This window comes from Colius striatus, chromosome 9 (genome assembly GCF_028858725.1).
Source record: "Colius striatus isolate bColStr4 chromosome 9, bColStr4.1.hap1, whole genome shotgun sequence".
NCBI lineage: Eukaryota > Metazoa > Chordata > Aves > Coliiformes > Coliidae > Colius > Colius striatus.
Genome location: NC_084767.1, coordinates 11,127,178 through 11,154,369, shown reverse-complemented (window position 1 = coordinate 11,154,369; position 27,192 = coordinate 11,127,178). Strand labels below are relative to the sequence as shown.

Below are 27,192 nucleotides of genomic sequence, written 5' to 3'. Positions count from 1 at the left end.
TAAAAAAAGTGATTGCTTAATTTATAGTCAGAAGGACATAACTGAAGAGAGGTCTAAGTTAAGAGAGAAAAGCCTGTTTCTGAATGAGACCAGAGGATTCCAGGGGACGGTTAATTCCAGTTTGTGGGCTAAGACTTGCCATCAGAGTTGTCAGTGGTATGACAGAGAGAACAAGGTATCTGGAGAGATTTTATTTTTCTAGAAAACTGTGAACAAAGATAGTTTCATAGCTGAGTGACACACACACAGATCTTGACAGGCAGCTGCATATCCAGGATTGGGAATGGTTTTGGTGTTGCTGAAACCTGGATGTCTTCAGGATCCAGGTCAGAGTCCCAGCCTTTTCATAAAAGTGGCCAGAGTTAGATTTATTGGCAAGTGGATTGTGGGGAGAAATTGGGCTGTTACTGTCTTTTGTCTACTCCTCAGCTTTCATAAGGTTTGGGTCTACTCTGTTTCAATTAATATAATTGCTGCTGCAGTTCTGACCTGAAAAATAACTTCCTTTTGTTTTTTTTTTTCCCGTGAAAGCAGAGCCTTGTATTGGTATTTATTTCTATGTCCTCTAGTTTGGAGTGGAAACCATTTCAAAAAGATACATGTATGTTGGAAGGCAGAGAATTCTCATGTACTGTATAATTAGTGGACAGTAATAAACACAATGTAGGAAAATCAGATTGATGATAGAGTGCTGCATTTAAGGCATCATTTTAGAATATCATTGTCCTTTTTTCCCCCTTAAAAGGATTTTAAATGACTTCATGATTTTAGTTTGCTGAAAAAGGAAACACCTTGAAATGGACAAACTTCAATAGGCTTCAGTGCTACATGTGATCTTCATTAAGGGCTCATTTAAACATGTCCTGCAGCATATTTTAACATGCACTGGTTTCTTGAGCCTCTGTCTTTTCCATCAATGAGAAGAAGAGGTGTTCTCTGGAAGTAGTCAATGATATCTGCTACAGAAGAAAAATCCTGTGGGATGGGAAAAAAAAGTCAGCTTCATTTAGAATTAATCAAATCAAAAGGGTTTTTCTTCTAAACTCTAAAGGTTTAGCAGTCTTATCAAGCCCACTAAATGCTGTCAGACCTGCTGTTTTTCTTTCCTGCCATAATCTGTAGCTCAATAACTGCTAATGTGTGTACAACCTATTGCAATGCTTTATAATTAGTTGATGCAATCTTGGTCATTTAAAACATGATGATGTTGTTCTGCTTGACATGGGGATGGCACTTGAAAGGTCAAAAAGTTGGCTGATTAATTCAAAGAGTGCTGACAGGAATAGAACTGCAGGATGTGTGCTGAGGGGTTGCTCTGGTGCCAGTGACTCCCTCCCAGTATTGCTGGACATAAGCAAATCAAACAGGGATTAGCTCTCAACTGTGTATTTCCCTTTTCTGATATCTTAGTGGTAAAGAAACTTTCCCTAAGCAAGTATATGGATTTCTAATAGCTGCATTCCAAGACTGTCTCTTCATTCCCTGAGTGCAAACAGGAGAATCTGTTTTTGCTTCCAGTAGTAATATATCAGGAGTAACTCAAAGACAATAAGCAGAGTTCCACTAGAGGAAAACAGCTGCCAGGTTAAGTAGCCTGACACTTCAGAGTGAGACAGGAGATAGCTTTGAGATTAGGGGAAGTAGAGTGAAAAACACATAGTACCTCTTTTCCTTTATTTGTTCCTAACAAATAAATGTGGTTCTGCTCCTGGTAGCGAATCTGGATGTTGTACACTTTGTCTCTGTACAACACCATCAGCACATAGGGGTGAGTAGCAGTTTTTCTTGAGCTGTCTCTTACCAAGAATGTTCCATCCTGAAAGACAAAAAAAATGAAAGACAAACATCACTTCTGGTTTTGATCAGCATAACAAATCTTAGCTAAAGCATTCATGCCTTTTGAGAGGTTTGTTGTTTTTTTCACTCTGAAATCTCTTTCCTGCACTATTGAAGAGTTTAGGTAATTTCTCAACAGTTTTCTTTTTCAATTTGCTGCTTAAAACTTTCCTGTCTGATACAAATGCGAACTTTTAGGGAAGGGAGGGAAGGTGTTCTGAGAGAGAGACTCTATTAAGGAGGGTAATAAAATACCAAATCCAAACCTCATGTCACTTTAACCAGGAGAGAAGTGAATTTCTGCTAATTGTCAATTAAGGTTCCTATGTCATCTATTTACAGACAGTCTAAAATGATGACAGTGTTTGTAGTTTCGGTAAATGCAGTGGTATTTTCTCTCTCTCTCCCTCTCTCTCTGCTTTTCTTCACTTCAGGTCTGTTTTAACAAGTCTTCCTTTGAAACACCCTTTCTTAAAGGCACTGGATGTGATCTCATAAGCTGGACCTCAGCATGAGTCATTGAAATGCTGTACATGTTGTCTTCTGCTCATGGCATGTGCTGGGAAGTATCATACACAGATGTCCCACAGTGATGGGGTACAATGTGGTTCATCTCCACATGAATGTCTTTTTGAGTCTGTACTTCATTTTACTGCTAAATATGGCCTAGAAAAGGTTGGGATTCATCTTGTCTAGTTCAAGCTAAGACATGGAAATTAGAATCATAGAATCCTTTTGGTTGTTAAAGCCCTTGAAGCTGCTGCAGTCCCAGCACTGCCCTCACCCTGCCCAGCCCACCACTAACGCCTGGCCCTCAGCACCTCAGCCCCACGGCTTTGGGATCCCTCCAGGGCTGGGCACTCCCCCAGCTCCCTGGGCAGCCTGGCACAGGGGCTGACACCCCTCTCACGGAAACAATTCTGCCTCAGCTCCAACCTCAACCTCCCCTGGGGCAACTGGAGCCCATTTCCTCTGGTCCTGTCATTCATTACTGGGGAGCAGAGACTGACCCCCAAATCCCTGTAGCCTCCTGTGAGGGAGTGTCAGAGAGTGCTCCTGTCTCCTCTCAGCCTCCTCTTCTCCAGGCTCAACACTCCCATTCCCTCAGCCTCTCCCCAGCACCCTTGTGCTCCAGCCCCTTCTCCAGCTCCAGTGCCCAGCTCTGGCCTCGCTCCAGCCCCTCAGTGTCCCTGTGGTAGTGAGTGAGGGGCCCAACACTGAACAGTATTTGAGGTGTGATTGCAATAAATCCCTCACAGATGACACAGAACTATTTCCAGAGAAGAAGTCACTCCTCTTAAGAGAGAGATGAGGTGAAACTGCTTTCTGGAGAGACATAACTTGTCCTCTGTCATTATGGAAAAAAAACAGCATTCAGGGCTGGTTTAGACCAAATGTGTAACTTTTGTGTAAGGAAAGGCACTCAAGGTAAATCCCTCACTCTAAGGATCTATATTGAGGCCCTACCCTTACTGTGTTATTTACCTTCACTCTTCCCACAGGGCTGCAAGGACCTTGAGCTGGGAGGTGGTGAGAATCAGCAAAGATTTAAGTGAGAGAGTAAATGAGAGGGTACCTTGTTTATTTTTCGAAGAGCTGCTTCTGCTTCTGGCCTGGACACATAAGCAATGTACCACTCATCATTTAGTGAGTCCTATGGGGGTTTTAATGAGAGAGGATAAAGCAGAAAGTCAGCTGTCAATGAATCAGCTTGTGATGTTAACAACACAAAAACAAGTACAGAGAAATTGGAATGTGAGAGGTGTTTGGGTTTACGTGCAACATCTAAAGGTACGAGCATGAGGGACCATTGTGGTTTATATTGCTGTCTGGTAAGTGGTGCTAAATGAGCTTAAAACACTTTGCTCACTTGGGTAAGTTTGAAAATATACACACACACGAAGCTAGAATGTGCTAGCTTTGATTTCTTTAATCCCCAAGATTTTGTGGAAGGAGAACTGAATGTGTAATGCTGGTTATTGTGCAAAACAAGTCATCCAGCAAACAAGTCTTTTTCTTCTTTTGTTCTACTGGGCTTTTGCTATTGTTGTTGTTCTTGGTGAAAACAAAATAAGGCACTAAATTTTGACCCAGAAAAGGAAACTGAAAGTACCTGCTAACATCCTGGCACTGAGTGCTGCCCAGAAAAACAACTGTGAAAAAACATTCTCTGTCGAAATCAGAAAAGTTGCTGCGTTTAGCAGTTACAGCTAATGCTTGTTTTGTACCTCATCCTTCTCTGTGTGGGTTTGGTGAACAGTCTGTCTGCTAGGAATTGGCAACGGAGGTCTTGGGTCAGCTGAGCCTCTTGAAGGAGATCTGCTGTTGTTGCCTTCAAAGATATAAAAGTAGAAGAAAATAAACCAACCTGTGGAGTGCATACAGGGTGTACGATCTTGATTTTACGAGGCATGAAGAATATACATCACTCTGTTACTGAGACATTTGTAATTGAATTCAGATTTAGGCTCCTTATACGAGACCCATGTTCTTTACATGAGTTCATCCTTGATGCACAAGGACTTTAACTAAATGCTTGCAGTTCAGGTTTCCTTGAAATCAGATGAACTTGAAATGAAGCTTTTATCTTTTTAGCTTCTATACCACAGTTACCCAGTTGAAAGCATCTCTGGTTTCTTTAAAGACAGAGGTAACACTGACCCTTTGCATCCTTTGGCTTCTTAGCATGTGGAAACTAAAAAAGTCACTGTAAAACACTGGCAGCTCTTACCCTGTGCAAACAATGGTTTGTAAACTAATTGATTTCTAAGCTTCCTTTATTTTTTACTTGCTATTAAAGATAAATGTGCAGCATATTTCACATGGGAACTGTTTTTCCCCTTTTTTGAGAGTACTGGTACCCCACAGTGCCTTGCAGGTGGCATTGCTCAGCTCTCAGTAGTGTTAGCTATGCTGAACAAGAAGCTTCTATGAAGCTTTGACCATGGTTTAAGCAGGCAGTAAGCCCAAATTTCATGGGGAAGAAAACCATCTTAGTTTCAGACTAAGTTACACAAGATGCTTTTTAGGAACTTGGTAGTTTTCCTTTCACATTCCAACCAGAAACATCCATAGAAAAAAAGAGATTATGTTAACTGTGCTGAAACCACCTTTCAGCCTGCAGGCATTTTTTGTGCAAAACCATAGGAATGCAGGATACAAACCTAGATGTAAGCGTGGTGGTAGGGAGCCACTTGAAGACAGGTTTCTAGCACTGTTTAAAAAGAAGAAAACCCAGCAGTCAGTGTAAACCCAGCCTTGTTATTACAACATTTCTGAAGAGAGAGCAGACTTTCCAGTGCTGTTCAGTGACAGGACCGGAGGAAGTTGTCTCAAACCGAAACGCAGTAAGTTCCCTCCAAACATCAGGATGTGCTTTTTTAGTGTGAGAACAACTGAGCACTAGAGCAGGTTACTGAGAAAAGCTGTGGAGTCTCCATGGTTGAAGATACTCAGAAGTCACCTGGGCATGGTGCTGGGCAGCCTGCTATAGGTGACCCTGCTTGAGCAGGGGAGTTAAACCAGATGACATCCAGAGGTCCCTGCCAACCTCAGCCTTTCTGTAGTTCTGTGAGCTGTGAGCCTTCCTGGGTACCTTTTTAATGCTTTTTGTTAGAAAATGTACAATTTCCTTTTATGGCTGTATATCTGTTTCACTGAATACAGAGATTCAACTATATGAAGGATTCTCCCTGATAGTAGGAATGGCCCAAATTAGCATGTATAGCCTGAAAATTAATGGACTCCTTCAAGTAGTTACCTTGTGTTTGCCTGAGAACCATGGAGCCACATACATGCTATTATTTGCTAAACTGTAGAGAATGAGATTCAAAAAGAGTGACACAATAATAGGTGAAACAAACCTTTCTACACCAGGCAGGCTGTTGGATCCTGGCTTAGGTGGAGGCTTGACGGATTTGGATGGATATGTGTTGGTGCTGTATGGGGGCAGAGATAGCTGTGGCACTGGTCTTTGGGGTGCAGCTGTGGAGAGGAAGAGGAGGAAATGGAAAACTTATGTGAGGTATTCTTAAATGAGATAGGATGAAGAAATGCTGTTTAATTAGATAAATATAATGGAGTAAACTGCTCTATTAAATGTCCTGGATGTGTTAGTTACAGATTCTAAGCTCACATGCTCAACTGAGAACTTCAAATCAGGTGTTAAAATGAAAAGTAAAAGGAACAGGCTGAAGCAACATTTACAATCTCTAACTTCTGTTTTGGATAAGCCACAATTCAGATACTTTACCTGCTGTAGGTACCTTAGCTGCTTCTACATAGTGGATTTAAAGTTACCTTTTTGAACTTCATTCCTTTGTGAGATTTCTCCCATGTCATCATAAACAAGAGGGGAACAGATTAGCTGCTCTCTGCACAGGTTCAATAGCCCTATTCTTGACTGGGTCTTAGAGACAGTGGTAATTTGTAGAGACTTGGCAGAATGTTCTGCTCCTGTTATGACATCACTTTACCTTCTTCATTTTTGGAACCAGGATTCTGAAGGAATGTATAAATACTAACATTGCAAGCAACAAGTTCTGCTTCTGTTTGAGTAAATAATATTACACAGGTGACTAGTGCTTGACCCAACATTCAGTTGAAGGCTGGGAGGACAGCAGGTGGACAGGCCTCGCTGTTTGCTGCTCTGTGCAGTTCACAAAGCTGTAAAATGTCCTGTGTTCAGAACAAGAAATCCTACTGCCCTGTAACTGGCTGACTGAAGGAAGCTCTTAGCTATTGATATGCTCTGTTTTGCAGCTTTGGTATATAAATCATACATAAGCATGCTACAGACTGTCAAGATACCACCTGACTGTTTAAAAAGGCTCTAAAGAAACAACTCTGCAATCTTTGCAGTGTTTTTAGAGCTATGACAAAGAAAGACATAGAGCTTTTAAAAAAATCACTGTAGAAATACTTACTGTCATCTTCTTCCTGGGGAGCCAAAAGAAAAGAAACATTAGCAATGCATTATAGCACAGCTCCTGGGAATATTTTACAATACAAAATCCTGGCAGCTGGTGAATTCTGAGTACACAAGGACTCTACTGTCACTTCCTTCTAAAATGCCCATGTTTCTGTTTTCATGCAACACCAAATCATTTTTGGAGTTCTTGGGTGAAGGTGCAGCCATTATTTACAAATAAGCTGTGCAGTAGATGTCCCATAATGGTTCTTGACCCAAAGTAATCAGAAGCTTGCAGCAGATACAACCTTTTCTCATTCCTTTAGTAAGTATAGGCTCTCAGAGTCACGTGAAAGTGAAGGCTTTAGGTCAGCTTAAGCTGAACCAACCCCCCAAAAAACTAGACTAAACAAAATCACTTCTCCTATGTCACAAAAAATTCTGCCCTTATTCTCCTTGTTCTCTATGATAAAGTATTTGGGCAATAATCTGAGCTTGAGATAGAGGAACTGCTTAAAAAGAAACCATGTGCTATGGAAGATCAATGAGTATTCATTATAATTGATAAAAGAAATGAGTTTGCCATTACCAGAATTAATAGTTTATCCAGGTACTTCATTTTACTGTAGACTCTATACCTTTAAATCTTTGAGGTGAGACTATACTTACTTCACATCTTTTGTGTGGTGGCCAACCCTGCCTGAAATGAAACAGAGAAAACAAAACATGACCCATAGGTGGAATATTATTTATTCAATAAGCCAGGTTTTCAACCAAGAGATACATTTGTAGTAAATTTGACAGACCCAATGAATGTAGAAACATTTCATTCCTCACAAAAATATCTGAGATTCTAGTTTTCAATCATAATCTGACATTCTGCTGGTCCTTAGCCCACCTTGATTCTATCAACAGGGAAAATGTCTGATGAATTAATTGATTGTAAGGTTAGAGCTTGAAACAAGTTTTACAATGACTAGATTTCAAGTTCTGAACTCATTTATAGTACTCAGCAACATTGCTGGGGCACATGATAAGCCTTCCAGTCCTTGTTTCTCTGATAAATTATCCTGGCTGATTAGCAGATACTTTCTTACTCTTTTTTTTCTCAGCAGTCACACTCTTGAGGCCACAAGTTATCTACAAACTGCTGGATAATGATCTGGTTCTGCATCAAAATGCTGTTTGCCACGAAGAAGTTTTGCATGCTAGTAAAAGCAACGGTAGGTAAGCAAAGCTTCCTTCTTCTAACATCCTAAAAAATCTTAAAGCATATGGATCATGTATTTGTGCAACCTGGAAGTGAATCCTGCCCTGTGTAATGACTCTTTCAGATATGAGTGGAGAGAGCTTTTACTGCATTCATGCTTTTCTAAGTAGCTACTAGCACATGCCTTACATATTCCTAAAGCAGTTAATTATACTCCCCTGTGGTGTTTATCCATATTTTGGTGAAATTTAATACATCCTTTATGAAATGTCAATGAAATGCACACTTACTTCACAGGAGTTTGCTTCCTTAGAGGAGGTGGATTGCCCCTTTCATATCTGTCACTCGGTGGGACAGGAGGTTTTGACATCATTGCTAGCTGTTCCCCCAGCGATCTAAAGCAGGAGCAAGGTGATGAAATACAGGCAAAAAGCTGCTTGCTGAGAAATTACAGGGTAATACTGGCATTGAGAGCCTCATTTCCTGAGGCAAAGTTCTTACCTTAGTTGTGAAGTCAGAGGCTGTAAAACAACAAGGAATAGTTAAGAGAACGCGTAATTTCATCAAAATAGGTGAAAACCATCAATAAGCACCAAAGAAAAAGCCTTACCTTTTCAGGAATGACTGGCTTCCTCCCTGGAAATAGTAAAGCTTACATTTAGAAAACATGAAAGTTAAGACAGTGAATTGACTTTCTATGGAACAAACAAGTTTTGAATACCACTGAAATGGAATTTTGCAGCTTGAAGTACTCAGTGTCCTGAGGTTTAAGCCAGAAAAACACTTTGGCTTTGCAAGAGATGGCAAAACTACAATACCTCTTCTGAATGGTTCAAGTGGCACAGTCACATTTGCTATGGTTCAACTTTGAATTCCTGGATACTGCTAAGCCATTATGTAACAGATGAAAGTGTTTAGATGATAAATACAACTCAGAGAGTAGTCTCTTCACATGCTTTGTAAAATATGTTTTACAGGTCTGAAAAAAGGCCTTTTTTCCAATGTTTTTCTCACTTCTCAGCATTCTTTCAAGTCTGGGTGCCAAATTACAGACAGTAATGGATGCAGTTTCATTAGCTTTTCATGCAAATGTGATTTCCTCTTGTAACCTACTAAACATTTCCTTGTTCACTCACTTGTTACATCAAACCTTTGTGGCACAGGGATCTCACCATGTCTTTCTGCTCAACTGCTCCTGAGCTGGGGTTGCTGTTTTCTAGATATAATTCCTGCTCACATTATTTATTCATAAACAGATCATCTTGTATGTGATTGGATTACAGGGAGTTTGGTTGAGCCTTGTTCTTTGGCGTGAATGGCATTCCAACTGGTATGTTTCAAACAGATAAAACTTCTCCTTGATATGAACTGAAGCAAATACTGACCTGATACTGGACTTTCTCTTTCAAATGGTGGAGCAAGGCGATCCAGTGGGGGTTTTGTGCTTCTGTCTATAGAAGGAGCTGGAGCTAAAGACAAAAGCTCTGTAAGATAATTTGCCAGTATAGCTCCATATATCTTTATTTTGCATAGCCACAAACTGGTGTTACATCTTAGAATAACAAATGACACTTCTATATGAACAGTAGAAGAGGGTGAAGCTGAAGAGATGTAGGCAAAAGTGAAGTGCTATGTAGCCTGCAGGAAAAGCTTTGCAGAGAGAAAACCAGATATACTTACGTTTCAAAGGCTTAATATTTCTGTCTCTACTCAAGTCACTGTTGCTTGGTGGAGGAGGAAAAGGTGGCAGCTAAAACAAATAGTTCACATGTGGTTAAAGTGTATCTTCACCTTCTTCTTTTAATTGTAGTATATTAACACCACCACACCACATCTGCAAATCTTTTGTCACTGGTGCAGCATAAAAAATAGGACTGTGCTCAATGCAAGGGGAGTAGGAGCCTTAACTCCTGAAAAGTGTCCTACACACATCTGTTTTGCTCACAAGGAATAATGTAGTGGTATGTTATCTTTGGAGAGGGCAATGCTGTTGTGTCTTTTGTGCCTTTGTCTCTTTAGTGCAGCAGGTGTTAGTTTTGAAAACTGGTATTGAAATTAGTGGATGTAAAGTTGAAGTTGAGAAATACCTATAAGTCCCTGTCACTGACTGTTGCTGACTGAGACAGAGGGAGAAAGGACTGCTCTTTGTTACTGGGAGAGCTGGGGTTAAACAGCATTATGTTGCCAGCAGCTGCAAAAGATGCCTGCAACCAAACCTAGATTCCTCCCCACAAATGCCTTTCAGCATTTGCAGGCAGGTCTAATAGTACATCTGTTTTGGCATGCAGTCAACCTGTAGTGCCAGTTGTAAACAGCACAAGAGCTTTCAGTTCTAAAGTATTCACAGTACCAAAAAAAAGGAAAGGTCTGTGTCATCAGGGTTCCCATTGTACAGTGTCCTATCCTTCTGTATGCTCTTAATCTAATTAGACAACTGCTAGAAGTATAACTTGGAAAGGATTAACTTTTTTTTTTCCTTTTCACAAGTATCACTAAAGAAACAAAGATGCATCTGTTAAGAACCTATTTATGGGAGAGACATTCACAAGTGGGTACAAATTTCCAGTGGAAGAAACAGCCAAGTCATGTGAAATAATTGAATAGACTTGTCCTGTGAAATTTAATTGTCCTTTGAAAAAACAGGCACCTTGTAACAGAGTTCAAGTCTATTTTGGTGACCAAAATTCTTCCTCTACATATACAATCTGAAGAAAAAGGGCATTGGACTGAAGAAGGTACTGGCAAAAGAAATTAGAGAAAATATGAAGAAAGAAACATACAGAAGCACCTCTTCCCATATATGAGGCTGGTACTGGGGATGAGCCAGGCCGCTGGGGTGGTACTGGAGGCTGGTGTGGTGATCTGGTTGTTGGAGGTCTGTCTAAAGAAAACAAAAATCCCCAACTAAACAACTACACAGTTTGGTTATTTCATTCTCATTAGATCTCTAATGGAAAAGAGCCCTTGCAGTAACCTGCATACTTAATATAGCATAAAACCATTGATTTAATATATAATAGACCATTGTTTTGTGATCAGTGTTGCACTGGGAGTTACAGGCTTGTCTTTCCCTGCGGTGGTGAGGTGCAGGGGCTGTGTGAAACACCAGCCAGCCTAAATGGCAGTTTTGTACTCCTGCGTTTGACTCTTCAACTGCAGGCTGCTGAAGGATTGGACAAAGTAAGATGAGAGTCAGGGAAAGCTGATCTCTTTCTTTTCCCAATTTGCACTTGAGTTTGTTGCCCCTGTCCTGCCAACGTCCTCTGTTCAAGGTTATGCTACTAAAGTACAGTGAACACGTCTGTTTAACTTGATGCAGAGTCAAACCAAAGGCTGAGTAGTGCACACATCACACAAAACTAATCTTTAATCCAACAGAGCTTGTCAAAGGGAGAAAATTTATCTCTAAAAGTCATAAACCACCAACATGCTGTAAGTGTGTCACTAAAACTTCTTCATGAACCACACTGTTGACTTTCAGGGAAAATCTTCTTTCTTCCATTACCAGACACCTAAAATGGGGCTGATGATGTGTCAAAATATAGTGTGCAAATTATTGATAACACTGAGGTTTTAGTAATTACCTATATAATCTGTGTTGTTTGCAAGTGACTTGGCAGGAAATATGACATTGTGGTGTGCTTCATCATTGTTGGATGGAGGTGGCTCATAGCCATCGCTGTCATGTTCTGCATCCTCAGGTTCTTCTGTTGGTGACTCATAGTCAGCCTCATCTTCCTTTTCCTGGTCATCATCGGGACTTTCATAGTCATCATCTTCATCCTGGCAAATACACACAAAAGAAGGATGCTGTAACAGGATACTAAATCATAGAATCATAGAATGGTAGGGGTTGGAAGGGACCTTTAGAGATCATCTTGTCCAACCCTCATGCAGAAACAGGTCAACCTAGATCAGGTCTCATAGGAACGAGTCCAAGCCTAAGAGATGTTTGTAAACTTGAAGTGTAGACCAGCTTATTCCTTTAGCCAGCTCTGCATGCTTCATCTAACAATGTTTACCAATGAGTTTTCTCTGCCAAAAGGCAAAAGGAACTTTTGCAATCTAGTTGGCTTCAAAAAATGAGACTCCTCAACAAATCAGTTCTAGAGGACAAAGAGGCAAGAATTAGCCATTGAATAACATAACAACCTTTCCTTTCCTGACCTCTTCTAAGAACTTGAAATAGGCACAGAGAATTCTGCTAAGGTTCTGTGGAGACTAGGTCATAGGCTGTGAGCTTCTACTTGAGGCAGTGGTACAGAACTGCCATTCTGAAGCTCTGCTTTCCATTCCTGGGAGACGTTATTTGCTCAGTGCAGAAATTTGTAGGCAGCTACTCCAATTGTTCATGCTCCTGCTTCTCTTTCTGCTTCCCCTGCCATTGCTCACTCCATCCATGCTGCCCAAAGTAGATAGAACAAGAAATGATAGACCTTACAGAAGAGGTAATCCATTCAACCCATAGGTTTTGTTCATCCTGATACTCACAAATGAAGACCAGCCGCCATCATCTTGAGTGTATCCTGCACAGAGAAGCATAAGCAAAGGATTCTTAGCATGTACAACTTGTTTGTGCTCTTATCTTTTCCTGTTGTTTTGGGTTTCCCCCCTGCCTCCCATTTACTCTGTCCTGCAGGGATTAGCTTAATCTTTTAATACTCTTAAACAGTTTAGTAGTTAGAGCACACACTTACCTGGATTTTCAGGGTATTTTTGTGTGTGGGCCCTGCAACAAAGACACAAACAAATCAATGCCTTCCATTTGTAATTCTTACCTATTTTGAGCATACTAAAACCTATTGCAAATAAAGATTATGGTTAGCTTTAACAGTAGGAGGAAGTTTATATGGGTGCCTTTGACTCCACACAAAATGCCAGAACCACACTACTTCTAACCTATTTCACATCCAGGTTCCTAATGTAAGATCAACTGGCTTGAAAAAGATTCAAGTCATTGAAATCGAGGGTTTAGAGACAAGGAGACTCAGTAAACACATTTATCAGGCCAGATAGTCCTGTAAATAGAAACTTTCTAATTCCATTCAAGCTGCTGAAAGTCAAGTTCATGAGCAGTTTTAGGTTTGATGAATATTTTTATGGTTTTCAATTGCAGATTTGATCTCTAGTTAATACAGAGGTACAAAATCACTTTATCAGATGATGTAAAACCATGTTATGTAGACAAGACTTAGATTGCCATTGCATATTAATAGAAATTATTCTTTCCTCATTCAGTCTTCTTCAGTTTTTTCTCCTTTTCCATTGCAAGAATATGATAGAAAATGATAAGTCATAATGTATTAAAAAGTGTAAGGACCCATAGGTTTGTGAAATGCACTAGTGGTGATTTTTTTAGTGCCATGATATGTGCTTATAGCTTTATAGCACTCTTAAAGAATAACCCAGGTGGAAAATTGCATGACTTTTATGTTACTTGGTTCTTGATGTGGCAGAAGAATTGGGTGTGGATGGGCTCAGGCTTTGCTCCTTTCCTCGATGCTGTGCAGCACTGCTCAGCAATAACCAAACATCCCTCTGTTATCAACATTCTGTTATCAACATTCACTACAGCATTAACCCAAAATATAGCCCTGTAGCAGCTACTAAGAACAAAATTAACTCTATCCCAGCTGAAACCAGGGCAACCAGGTATTATTGATCAAATGGAAGAGAGTCCAGTAAAGATATATCTGAAAGCTTTGAGAAAGAAAGCTGGATTGGTTTACTTACCATTTTGGAAGGAAACATAGCCTCCCTTCATTTTTGTTGATCTCTTGACTTAGTTTACTTACAATTCTATTTAAAAGAAACAAAAACCAAGAGTTTAAAAAACCTCCTTGAAATCTCAGTTAGTAATTTTCTTAGCTGCTGTCCCCCCATATTTACTGAATTGGGTCTGATCATTCAGAATGAGTATTTACTATGTGGCAAGAATAATGAATTGATCATCTTTCTGCAAAGCTGCACTGCAGTGTATCCACTTGAAAACTAGACTTTTTGCATAGATAAAACCCCATGGTGTTGGATCAAGTTTAAAAAGGAACAATAAATGCAGCAAGCTTTACAAACTTTGGGTGTCACAGACATCATACACAAAAACACTGCTTTAAGTAATGGTGATTGTGTATTATCTTGCATGGAAAAAGGAGGTAATGCTTCAGAAAACATCTTCTTCCAAGCTTATGGTTACATAAGAAGGGATTAAACGTGCCCTGTGTCTGCTCTCTGTTCTTTTTGTCTCCTTTCTGCCACCAAGACATATGTAATGTAGAATCTCTCCACTAAAGAATGTGAAAAGGGAGATTTAGTTCCACATTTTAACAGGGTTAGAAATACTAACTAATACTGGCAGGGCAGAAATACTCATGGAACATATGTAAGACTATAGCTTTATGTCTGAGAGATTTTTCCAAGTGGATGTCTGTTATCACTGATGCTTCCTTTATGTTCAGCAGTAGGGTGAGGTAGCAACCAATGAAATACAATCTTGAGTAACATTTTGGTGAGGAGCAAGCATTTATGCACCCATAGGCATCACAGAGAGCAGGGACTGGGAGTTTTGATGTTGACTGGCTCCCTTAGAACAACCCTGAGGGTAAAGGACTGGCATTACTGAGCAGAACAGAATTAAGTGCACTGAGAGCAGCAGAATTCTGCTCTGCTGGTACTGAAGTTTGCCTCTGCAATTGTTTTGTTTCAAATGAAGGGTTTTTTTTCAAAGAAGGCTCGTGATGAGTCATGGGCTGATTCTTAATATTTCTCGACATTTCTTTTTGAGGAAATTCCCACTGAGAAAGTCCTGTGTCAGCCAAAGCAAATTGCTGCTGTACATCTGCTTCAAATACCCCTTTTTACTTCCAGCTTCTATGACTGAGCTCTATCAGATACAGTAATTGTAGAAATAAAAGTCACGAGGTCAACATCTCTGTTTATCTCAGACTCTAAGCTCTGTATAATCTTACCTTCATTGTAACTTTGAATTCTTTTCCTTACATCTTAGATTTGGTCATTTGAACTTTATACCAGTATTATGAAAGCTTTGGTTAGCAACAGGCAGTTACCACTCTGTTTTGTTTTTCTTCTTCTTTCGTGTCTTTTTCTGGTACTCAGCAATTATAATCCTCTAGTTTTATTTTCCCACATGACCTCATTTGTGCATCTCTTTTGTGTCTAACTGCTTTTCTGGGCTGGGACTTGAGGAAGACAAGCATTCAAGTGACCTGATATTAACAAATAAGACAACCAAAACCTTCCTGAAACATCATAAAAATCTATTATTTGAATATCCCTTCTCTTGCCCTTCCTGCTTTCCTAATATTTCTCTTAATTCAAATGCAAAGATAAATTCAAGGCATAGGGTTGCTGTGTTTGATTGTGGGGACAGAGCAGGCTGCCTGCAAGAATCAGAGAACAATTAATTTCACATCAGCATGGTTGTGCTGTTGAAAAGGATGAAGAAAGGTAATTTGAAGTTCAGGATATGTACCCATGAAAATGGATGAAAATAGAAAAGCAGGTGAAGAATGTGTTTTTGATTTCCTTAAGACAAAACTGCCATTTTCTGTTTTGAAGCCTCTTTTGAAATAAGCCCATGCACAAATGTGAATCTTTTCAGAAGGATTTCAGCTGTCTAAATCTGACATCATTGCACAAGCCAATTGTATAAAGCGAGAAAAATGCCAAGTTCTAAGCGTAGGACTCGTCTTGCTCTTCTCTCCCATGCAATCAACACTTCTGCATAAGCCATTTCCTTCTGCTGCAGGTGATAAGGAGGCTGCTGTGTGGATAATCAAGTCCATGTGCAGCATCAGGGGGTGTTCCGGGGTGAACAGTGCACTGTGCAGCGCGGTGCTTTGCTGAAGTGGATTACAGAACCTGTGTGTGGCTTATTCTCTGCTGTAGAAGAGGCAGAGGAAGGATCTTTCATAATATCATGCTTATTTTCAACTAGAAAAGCAATCATTTTGTTTAGAGCTAGTCATTCCTTTAGTTCTGGCTTCCATGGGTATGGATGGGAGCTGAATGTTTGGATGCTTTCTGGACTAAACCTGGGCTGGCTGCTCCGAGGATTGACCTGCACTGGGTTTTGAGGAAAAACTGAAAGGAAGAAGTTGATTATATTGCAGCAAAAAATTGTAATAATTTCTTGCTTAAAATGCACTGTCAAGTTTATTTGAAGTGCTCCAAACCAATAGGTCAGAGAGGTTATTAGAAGAAAGCAACGTTTAGAATCATGAAGCTTTACAAGCAACATTATTACAGCAGATCAGTGCACGGAGCTGCTGAGTCTGTAGCCATGGGAGGAAGGAAGTACCAAAACCACACTCATTTCTGAGTTGTGGGAGTGCATGATAGGAGAGGATAAGGCAACAGCACTTGCAGAAAATGTTACTCAGACTTCTCTTTCTCTTTCTACCTCCTCCACCAGACACTTGGCTTAAAACTGGCAGGAAGTAAAAAGTAAAAAACTCCAGCACAGACCCAGGCCTCAGTGCAGTGCTCCAGAAGTGGCTTTTGATCACTTAGTAATGGAGATATTGTCCTGAGTAGAATCCATTCTACCTGGGATAAAGGACTTAAGATGGGTGAGACAGATGGAAGGCAAAGTCCTCAAGGACCAGGAAGTTGCACAGTTGTGTTTTGAACAGTCAGCTTTGTGTTGAAGTCTTTGTTTTGGCCTTGGAGAAAAGTCTGTTGGGCAGATCCAATATTATTAGTATTCCAGTTATCTTCTAAACCTTTCAACAACCTCTGGCATCTCACCCGAGAAAGCCTGTGTGCACACACCTTCAACTCTGCCCAAGGAATACCTTTGTAGAGAAGGGCACCATAGATTTGTTATTTTTTAGGTTTGCACTTTGACTCTCCTAAAAGCAGAATGACTTCCAGCCTGGTCTGTGTTTGTAGGCTCTGGATGTGCTTCATTCAGAACTCAGCACTCTCACCATGCTTGGCAGATGCAATTACATACTTTAGAGCAGTGAGGCTTCTTTTGTTCCTGGAAATTGTCACAAGTGCTGTGGGATATGCCATGAGCTTTCTGAACAAGGCTGAAGATTTGAGATCTGAGGTTTGCCAGCCACATGCCACTGAGGGCAGCCAAAGGCATCAGCAACCTGTATTAGTACCTTGGCTTACTCAAAGCCTTTGCTTTATCTCAAGATAGTAAAGAGTAGGAGTGGCAAAGACTAACTTCAATGTTTAGATCATGGTTCAGGTGTCAACCAGCCACCAGTGTTATTCTGAATGAGATCTTTGTTTTTTCTTGTTTATTAATTCTGTCCACATGAAGAAAGGCACATTGTGTTGAATGTACTTTGAGATATTTTGCAAGACTCATTTGCCATCCACAAGTATAAACCTTTATGACCTTCTGTGGCTGCCAATAGGGATAATGAGCAACAAGAGAACTCCCATTATCTGTCTATTAAGCTGTGTATTGGCCTTATGTTTCATTAGATCTCTTATCAAAATGTTAATCACACCCTCATGATTAGGTCTGAGTTTCATTTAATACTTAAGATATACTCAGTAAAATATACCAAACCTCTTCCCTGTTTCACCAATGTACTCATTCTTTCAGGATGCAGTGTTGTTTGTGAAGCTTCAGGTGTGTATGTTAACCTGGTCACATTAATAGTGACTTAAATGGTTCTCATAAGATACAGCAAGTACAAGAGTAATGTGAACGAGCTCAGCAAGAATCAACACTACATCTTTAAGTAGTTTTTCATATTGTTACAAGAACACCAAATGTTAGGCATAGTGTATGCTTGAAGAAAACAAGTTGCAGCTGAGCTAAGCTCTTAATAACTGAACAAATAGGTCAACCATAATGCTGTCTCTCGCTGAGGATGACAGCTACATTCATGGTAACCCGCTCTCTGAAGCTGATGGTCATGCCACAGTTATTTATTTTAACTTCTCAGTGGGACAGAAGTCTTAGAAAAGTCAGAGAACCATCCCCCACCTAATGACACAGTTCTATTCAAAACTTGCTCAGTAGATTTGCTTAAACATACATATTTAGTAAAACCACAGGCCCAGCTCAGGAGGTTGGTATGGATGTAGGTAGTGGTTTGCAAACCTTGAATAGCTGCAAGTGCTGGGTCCTGCTCTGGGTACCTCAGGGCAGCAGAACACGGCTAAACTTACTGGAAAACAATCTCTCTTGTATATGGGCTTTTATTTGTTCTCCTGGTCAATAGTGTGACACTTGCTATTTGTATCAAGCATCTTTAGAGAATATGCTCAGATTTTAGCACTGTTAACTATCAGGTGCTGTAACTGCAACATGCTATTGTGTGTTTCAGCTAGCAGAAACACTGCTGGGTGAGGTTTGCATTGTGATATCAAACTAAAGTGTGAATGTGTTCTAGCAGAAGCCTATGGCAAGCACTTTTGGTTTTGGTGAGAGTGTGGAGATACTGAAGTAATTGTTAAATAACAAGTTCTTCTACCCCTGAATCTATTCTGTTGGGGTTTTTTTTGTTGTTTCATTGGCTTTCTTTTAAATGGCACTCAGTTCTCTTTCCCATCACAACTTTAGTCTGGCTTTAAACATGGAGAGCCTCATATCACACCAATCTTTTCCCAGGTATATTCACAATATCCTAGTGAATTATTTCCCTCTTTCTGAGTGTGGAGAAAGCTGACAACAAGGGCATTAGTTCCAGAAACTTCATTCAAATTTATTAGTTGAAGCAACTGAATACATGGGTAAAGTCGTGCACCAAGTTTCTTTTACAGCTCTTGATTTCAGGTTCACTTCTTGTAGAGAAACCCAAAAGATCTGATTCTGAAAGGCTGGTCCCTTTCTGGTAGAGTGTTGCAAGGTAAGTGGGTGGTGAAAATCAAGTTTTCAAAGCATTTTTGAGATACCAGTAGATCACACAAGGAGATAGGAACAACTCCACATTGCTAGATTTCATTTCAGCTGTTCACCTATGACATTACCATCTCTTGTGTGTGGGTGTTAGACCTTCTACTGACCACTTTTGACAAATTTGAAAGGAAATCACTAAAAATTGTCAGAATTAGAAGTTTGAACAAGGAGAACACAAGGCAGTTGTGCCAAAGGAGTGGCAAATTATCAAAGAATGACCAACAATGTGCTCTACAGTATGGGAAAATGAGGTTTTTCACAGATAATGTGAGGAGTAACTCTGGTCCCCCAGTCTCAGTGACCATAGTTAAGCATTGCTTTTAATTGATAGTGCATTCAAAAATGCTTAAACATCAGGGCAACTGTATCTTTTAGCACTTGGGCCCCCTTACTAACACATCATACACCACCAATCCCTATTATCAGGAAATGTATTGTGTGAAAATATGTATGTAATCTTAACAAGTTGTCCCAGGCTTTCAAATTCAACTCCTTGCTTATCTGACCCAGAGACATTCTCCTGCCCTCAGATTTAGCCACCAGCTGACCTGTAAGAGCATGAATGTGACAGACCACACAGGCCTTTCAAAATCTTTCCGTAATCTGACCTTCACTAAAACATCTCACACAAGCTGTGATGCCTCAGAAAACAGACTGCATCTCCTGCAGCAAAATCAAGAGATGCAGAGAGGGAGGGAGACTGGGACTGAGAAATGAACAACATGGGAACAGCTGTGTTGGGACCTTTTTTGGTTCCTCCTTACTTGGTTTAGAAGACAATGGAGAGCTCCATGTGCCTCCTTGTTAGGAACATTCTAACTTCCAGCTTAAATATGTACCAGAGAACTCATAGCAAAATGAATTCCTTCATTTTTCACTATGAAATATTAGAAGCAGCTAATTTAGCTGTTACTCAGTATTGACTTCATGAGATTGTTGTTCTTCATTTAGTAACTTACACAAAACTATGAAAGCTATTCAGACAAAGTCAAAACTAAACCCCAGGAGCTAAGGAAAGCCATTTAACACAGAAGGAAATGTTCTGACCTTATTTATCTTTAACACCTATGTAAAGATAAAGCACGTGATGAATGCTTGAACTCCTCAGCTGTTGCCTACATACGTGACATTTCCTTTTCCTTTGAGTTACAGTTAACAGTTAAGCACTGAATGGTTAAATCATACTTTTGAAGGTAATACTTGCAAAAAAGTTTAATCTTGGGGGGTTGAAACTAGAGTCCCTTCCATCCTAAACCTTCTGTGACTCTTTGTGTAGCTGCTGTCAGCCAGTCAAAGAATCTATGCTTTATTACTTTTGAACATCCCCAGACATTTTGTCTGTATTGTATCATTCGACTTGAGCAGCCATGGGAGCACTTCTATTATTTTGAGACATTCCTCCTTTTTCTGTCAGTACACTGCAATAAACAGGTCTCTATCTAATGGCTTGCAAATCATTTGCTAGGTATTTCTATCAGTTTTCACTGCAGACCAGGAAAGGTAATTTTTAATGTTAGATTGGTTTGGCTTTACTTACGGGACTCTGAGCTTGGGAAACTTCTGAATATCATTTTCAGACATGTTCTGCAAAGGAAGCACATGGTGTAGGTCACAACATTGTCCATGGAACACCCTGCAGCTTACAGAAGTTTGCTTATTCAAAAATACCCCTTTGCAAAGGGCTGGTCCTGGTAGGGAAGGCAAACTGCTACCCCAGATCCTGATTTTCTGTTATTTTCTTTCATATCTTTCTAGTACAGTTAAAAAAAAAATATGGTGTTTAAGTGACTTCAGAAGCTAGATGCATTCAGTTTCTCCATGTCTGCATAGTGAATTCAGACAAAGTTTCAGGGTAAGACTGTACATGTTAAAGGAGAGCACATTTGCTGGAGTTCTCTGTGAAGAATGTTGTCTGTAACATCACTGTGTGTGTAAAGTCATATTCCAGTGGAGATGTAACTGGAAAACTCCTTGGAGTTAAGAGAAGCCTTGACAGCCTAATGAAAATCTTTATAGAAAATGGAATGGAGGAGAGAGTGTTGCTTCCCCCTTCAACCTCAATATAACCTGTTAGAACTCCTGACAGAGCTGGGATATGCTAAGCCTTGAGAGCTCTAGTGGTGCTCCTGCCAAGAGAGTAAAATCCTCTCTTCTCTCACGTGCAGCTCCAAGTTTAGGACAGATAAGTGCATTAGGAAAACTCTGGAGAAAGTGTTTTGTTTAGTCACAAGCTTTAGGAACTCTCTTTGAAACATGGATGATAGTCTGTTTCTTTCTGTCTTTCTTACTGCCAAGAATAAGAAGTCTGTAATTACACATTGGTTTACAATGCTATCAATGATTTTCAGGACAAAACAAATCCTAGCTGTGCTTTCCAGCACCATTTTGCCTCTGGGAGTACTCACAGGAGGAAAATGGGGGAAAAGACATTTACTCCCATTTTGGAAATATCCTGCAGGATTTACTGAAGAAACAGATCTTCTTTCTAAAGACTTTTAAAACTTCTCTCTGGAATTCTGTTCTGGTGATAAACCTGACAAATGTTGTGGGGTTAAACTCATGAAAGGGCCATGTTGTCATTTTAAATATTAGAGGATTTGATTAGAACAAGTCACACAGAATCCCTCTGGTTTTGTTCCTACTACATCCCCTTTAGACTTTGCTCGTGGCAGCCCGTGGAGAAAGAAACGTGACTTTGAAACCAGGATGTTATTCTGATGAATAAGACAGTAACGTTTTTGCAGGCAGGTTCACCATGGAGATCTGGTACTAGATACAAAACCTGCAAATGCTCAGTCTGCACAGTTTCTTCTGTCTGAGTGTAATTTGGCAGTTACCAATAACTCATCAAATGTAGAAAGGTATTTCTTAGAACAACCATTCATTCAGAGAAGCTTCTTTTTTTTCCAGAGTGCATTGAACTCTAGAATATTCCACTGAAGGGCTCCTTTGTTGTTCTGTGTAACAGGTGAAACCTTTCTGCATTGTACAATTGACAAGTAGGTCAAAAGTTTACCAGTCTCAGCAGATGTGAGCAGCTGCTTGCTTACTTAACCAAAGATCATCTTTTGAATCTGGTAGGATGCTTCTGAAGAAATGCTGCACCCTGAGCTATGCATTTACAGAAACACCCTGGAAATCATGAGAAATTACAAAAAGCACTTAGAAATCACAAAGTTATTGCTCCTGTTGTTTGTAATTCACAAACTTCCAGGATTTCATATTGCTTCCAGAGCCAGAAGTCCCACTCCAGCCACAGATCCTTAGTGCTTGAGCTAAGGAGAATCTCTTGGGGGTTACCAGAGTAAACTTTTTGACACACATTGGAATAATTCTGGCTCCTCCTCCTACTAGGGAGGTGTAATATTCTGTGCTTGAAAATGTTTATGTTGCATTTCAATGAAAAGTCAAAAAACCTTGATACATTAGGACAAACACATAAAAAGAGAGAAAGCTTTGAAAGAGGTGTGCATAAATTTCACCACTGTGGCCAATCATACAGATGATCATCATGACTGCTGTTGAAGAAAACAGAATAGTTAATATTTGTGAAGAAAATAGAACTAAGAATAACAGCCCTTACACATTTTCATGGGTGTGTATTTCAGACCTGAAAGCAGCAGCTATGTCAATGGAAGTTGGCAGCTTCTCCAAAGTTAAGCCAAGTTGTGGTGGAAAAGCCTGGAGCAATGTTGATTTAAACCCCTTGGGACTTTGCTTACTACTTTTGGTGATCTTAAAAGTCATTGATTTTGTGTACTGCTGCAGAAGAAATCTAATTTTAACTGTAGAGACATGGAAGAGTGATTGCAATAGAAAGTCAGTAATTCTGACCAGGTCTGTGTTGTCTTTACTAGGAGAGAAAATTAATAAATGTGAGTTTTCTGTGGTGAGTATTTGAAAACAAGCACTTCCTATAAAGGAAGACATGAATTCAAGATAGGATTGTGGTTTTTAGAACTTCCCTGTTACCCTAAAATATATGCATATGAAATAACATGCTGGGCTTCCCAGGGTTCCACATTCAAAGCACAGTGCCTGGCTGGTTTTAGCAAAGGTATTTACTTCTCTGAGTGGTTGGCATCTGCTCATGGAAAGTAAAGAGTCATCAAAACAATCACTGGGTTGGAATTTGACAGGAAGGAATTTTCCAGCTGTACTTACCAAAAACCTTTGTCCATTTATGCTGTGTTTCCTCACGACTTTCTCACAGTCCTTATACTTTAACTGTCAATGAAAACAAGATGATGATTGCACCCTTAATTATAAGAATGGATCAAAATCCTTAGACATATGGCTAACTGTGAGTGGATGTTTCAAGTTACCCTTTTTCATGCTAGAACCTAAATTGCTCAATTTGTTCTCTAAACCTGGATTTAAAAGACAAAGGTTCTTCAATGGACTTGAGGATTTGAATCTTCATTCCTCTCCTTTAAAAACCACTTCACAGTTGCCTGGACCAAAGAGATAGCTGGCAAATGGGTAGTTGTGGTACTGACTGTGAGGAACACTTAGAAAACAAGACACTAAAGCCCTCAGTGTCTTGGAATACTGAAGCCCTGATGCCAGTTGGTGAATTCATTATTGTGATCAAAAAGCTTCTTTTTTTCTGGGTGGAAATGTCAATTGTTAATCTTGGAAATCATCTAGGGTATTTGAAAAGCTTTCCACAACATTGTGTTTTACAGTAGCATCTCAGCATAAGAAAAGAAAGCTCCTGATCCTACCAGGCAAGAATTTAAACAGTAATTTGGGGGACTTAGGCAAAAAAAAAACCAAACCCAAAGAAAAAACAGAACCCCACCCTAGCCACATTTAGCAAGACATGACTCTTAAATGTTTCCAGTGGGTGTCTTAAGGTCTTTTTTAATGTAAAGAGCAAGAACAGAATGTGAGAATACAGCTTATCTTTCTGATCAGGCTAGAATGTATTTTTTCAGTTTCAAGCTGATGGAGTCCATAGCAGAAGGAATCCAAAGAGTGGATAGACAGTGGCTTTTTGGAGCCTGTAGAAGAGAGGAATGACCTGAAACTTCAGTGAAAATCATGCACAGAAATGGTCCTGTACTGCTGGGGTAACTCCCGTAAAGCAGAGAGTATCTCAGAGGCAGCATAATGCCCTTTCTTATTTCTATCCTATTCATTCTATTTTAAGGAGTAATCTTGTAACAGCTGAGAGAGTATTTTGTAGGAGCCGCCTTAAGTTTCATGTGCAGCAGCAGACCTAACTCTGCCAAATATGTTGGGATTCTCATTAAGGCTTTCACGTAGACTGAGGACTTAAACCTGTAACTAATGTCTCTTTCATACAGTGAGAGCTGTCAGGATGTTACCAGCACAAGTCTGTGTGCAGCAGGGAGCAACTGCTATACTTGGTAGAAGAGATCAGTGTGACCTAATCTCATTCTTAAAGTAACTGCTGAAAAGTACTGTTTAGCTGTTCAAATAACTCTTGGGATAGTAAAGATACAACTTTGCCTTTTCTAAGAGAAAAAACTGAAAGTCTTTAAAAATGATTTGAAGGTTTGATCTTTATTGGTCCTTCCCTATTTTGAATACAGGGTTTAAATGAATCTAGGCTTTAAGTGAACACACCTAGGATCATAAATTAGATGTTATTACTGTTAAGTATGAAAAGTTCTTATTTGGCTGAGGACTTTATTCATGCTGGTAACACCCCATGGTATTGTTACACAATTTATTGATGTGTATACTGGCTGAATTTTGCTAATATGAATGTATAAGCTACCAATGAGGTGACAAAAACCTTACTACTGCCCTGTGTCAGGACCAAACACTTCAAGTGAGAAACTTGAATGTGATTGTCCTTTGAAAATCATCTCACAATTATCTTGATTTAGGAGGGAAAAAGATTGCTTATCCCTCTTGGACTTGAATCTTGGACTTTGCCCCTATGACTGCAGGTGAAATAATTAGTCAGATGCAAATAAAGCATTTCTAAGGTTTAACATCCCACCTGTTAATGATATGTGTGAGGGAAGTGGTATGAATTTGTTTGGGGAAAGGATCTGATCACTTATGATGACTTTAGCTTTTTCCCCAAAAATGGAATGCCAAAATTACCTCTGTTTGGGGGATATCTGGAACAGCAGAGGGGAGGCACCTGAAATTTCATGTAACCAGGACCAATCAGTTATGATAGAACTTAAACTAATCCTTTTCTCACCATTAAGAATATAGCTATCAACTCTTTCAGGTAGCCATTTCCCTTCTTAGTCTCATGGAAATGGTGATCCAAGCTGGCATACACCAGTGCTGTAATGTTTTTTGTATTTGTCTGCATTTGCCTGTTGATAATGATCTCATCTGTTCCATCTCCAGTTCTTCGTTTCACTTTCCTGTGCCTCTAACCCCTGCACCCTAAACTGACAGGTTTGTAAGTAGCTGGCAGTTTCATTCCTCTGGAGGTTTGGTAGACATAGACCTTGTGTTTGATCTGCTTGTCTTCAGTAGCTAGTTTTGTGTTCTAGTATCAAACTTGCCTCAACTCCCCAAAGAAAACTCTCTTAGGGTTATAGCAGTTGTTGAAACAATACATTGTGCATGATTTCAAAATGAAACCCAAACTGTTCCAGTTTTAGAGGTCTATTCTGACAGCTCACTTGGAAGTTAACCAGCTCTACTGGCGTTATTTGAAAATCTTCCCAAATGATCTGATTGATCTGAATGCTGAATTCCAGGCTGACAGCTCTGGACTTTGGGAGGAACGTATTCAGATGCAAGGGAGATGGAGCAAGCAGTGTCTCTGGTGTGAGCTGAAAAACGGAGCAACTTACAGAGAACACACAGAAATGAAATGTAAGGAAAATTGGCTCAGTTACACATTCATGGGCAATAACAGAGGTGTCAGCATTGCTGTGCACAGCATCTGTGTTGTCAGTGGATTCCTGTATTGTCTTTGAAGAGAAATACTTCCTTAGGTGTGGAAACTCTTTTGTGTTGTAAAATGAAATTTATAAATCATCACATGTAAAAAAGATGTCAAAAGGAACAGAAGTTCCCAGCTAGTCACACAAAGCAGTGGCAGAAGCAACAGTGACAGGAAAGAAGGGGTAGCTAGTAATCCTGAGCCACGAGTTTTGCCCAAGAAGTTCTAGAATAGGGAAGTAAAACCAAAAGGCAAAAGGTTTCTCCATCTGAGCCTAAAAAAATTAGGAGTCTGTGTAGCCCCTATTGTTAACCCTGGCTGGGTTCTCCTGACTCTGGTTAACAAAGACATTCAGAGGCTCATCTATTGAACACTGAGCGGATGATAAAAATTCTCTCTTCTGAAAATCGTTGAACACTTAGAAAACTTGTAACCTTCACTTGTTAATGCCTCCTACAGCTGTTAATGTTCCATCAGCAATTGTTGAAGTGTTTATTTTCTCTGAAACCCTGTTTATCCAATACCCAATTAAAAAGCCACTTTCAAGATTCATTTATAGATCTCACTGGCCACTTCAGTTTCTTAATTGTCAGCTGTTTTGCTTCGAGTTTTGCAGCAAGCTTTGTCCATTATAAAAACATGTAAATGTAGCATGTTACAGTAGTTTGCTCCCCATCACACAAAGACAAAACACAGTTAAACTTACTGTCCTGAAGTACTCTGCTAAGTCATCTGGGTTCCACGTAACCACGTCTGAGCGGTAGGGAATGTTTCGCAAATCCATCGCAAATGTTCTCCTCCGGGCACTTAGAGAATATTCATAGCAGTACTAAGGATGAAACAGCCATATACTCCCTGTGTGTGACCACCTCCAGCAGGTCCAGTGGCTCCTTGCCTAATGCCCAGCTTCTTCTGGTTAAGACTGGGGGTTTTTTTCTGGTTCAGTTTAGAGCTGCGTTAGGACATCCAAGAGAGGCACTGCTTCCTGTAACACAAAATGGTCTCTTCACAGAAAAGTTGTCAGCTAGTCAGCCTTACCACTTCCTTTGTCTGCATATAAATAAGTAAACAAGGAAGCACAGCAAAGTGTTGAAAACCTTCTGCTTGTTGCATATAAGCAAGCTCGTATGGACCCTATTTGCTTGCAAATACATACACAAATATCTATGTATTTACACAACACAGTATAAAAATATTGGCATATCATCTCCAGAGACATTGGTTCCTGCTTCTGTGCAAGTCTAGCACAGGCAAGTCCCACCACTGAAGAAGAAAATGCTCACTTATGAGAAACTTACTGGCTGAAGTGTCATGTTGTGCAACATTAAAAGTTATCACTGGGGTTGTACCTAAGGGGGTGTGTATGGATGAGGGGTGAATTAGCATTCCTTCAAACAAGGAATCTCCCAGTGAAACTGAAAAATGGGCATGCTTCAGGACAAGATTATCACATTGTCATT

General features: G+C 39.9%; 1 protein-coding gene across 1 annotated transcript; it reads right to left on the bottom strand.

Moving 5' to 3' along the window:
- Nucleotides 1–185: 185 nt before the first annotated feature.
- Nucleotides 186–26,745, bottom strand: LCP2 (lymphocyte cytosolic protein 2). The gene is made up of 21 exons (XM_010199605.2): nt 26,439–26,745; nt 23,008–23,070; nt 20,381–20,427; nt 13,689–13,754; nt 12,653–12,684; nt 12,447–12,481; nt 11,540–11,738; nt 10,736–10,836; nt 9,636–9,705; nt 9,341–9,424; nt 8,566–8,591; nt 8,457–8,476; nt 8,246–8,350; nt 7,415–7,445; nt 6,762–6,774; nt 5,700–5,820; nt 5,001–5,050; nt 4,065–4,168; nt 3,413–3,490; nt 1,664–1,816; nt 186–975 (listed from the first exon to the last, which is right to left on the bottom strand). Exons 1-21 carry the CDS (start codon nt 26,514–26,516, stop codon nt 853–855), a joined length of 1,599 nt encoding a protein of 532 aa, XP_010197907.1. The 5' UTR covers nt 26,517–26,745; the 3' UTR covers nt 186–852.
- Nucleotides 26,746–27,192: the final 447 nt, after the last annotated feature.

Excerpts from the sequence above, each read along its gene's own strand:
- LCP2 (XM_010199605.2), bottom strand. The coding sequence starts at position 26,516 with ATGGATTTGCGAAACATTCCCTACCGCTCAGACGTGGTTACGTGGAAC. Across the intron at positions 11,739-12,446 it reads ATGGCGGCTGGTCTTCATTT|GATGAAGATGATGACTATGA; the intron begins GTGAGTATCAGG and ends TGTATTTGCCAG. Across the intron at positions 976-1,663 it reads GAACAAATAAAGGAAAAGAG|GATTTTTCTTCTGTAGCAGA; the intron begins GTACTATGTGTT and ends CCCATCCCACAG.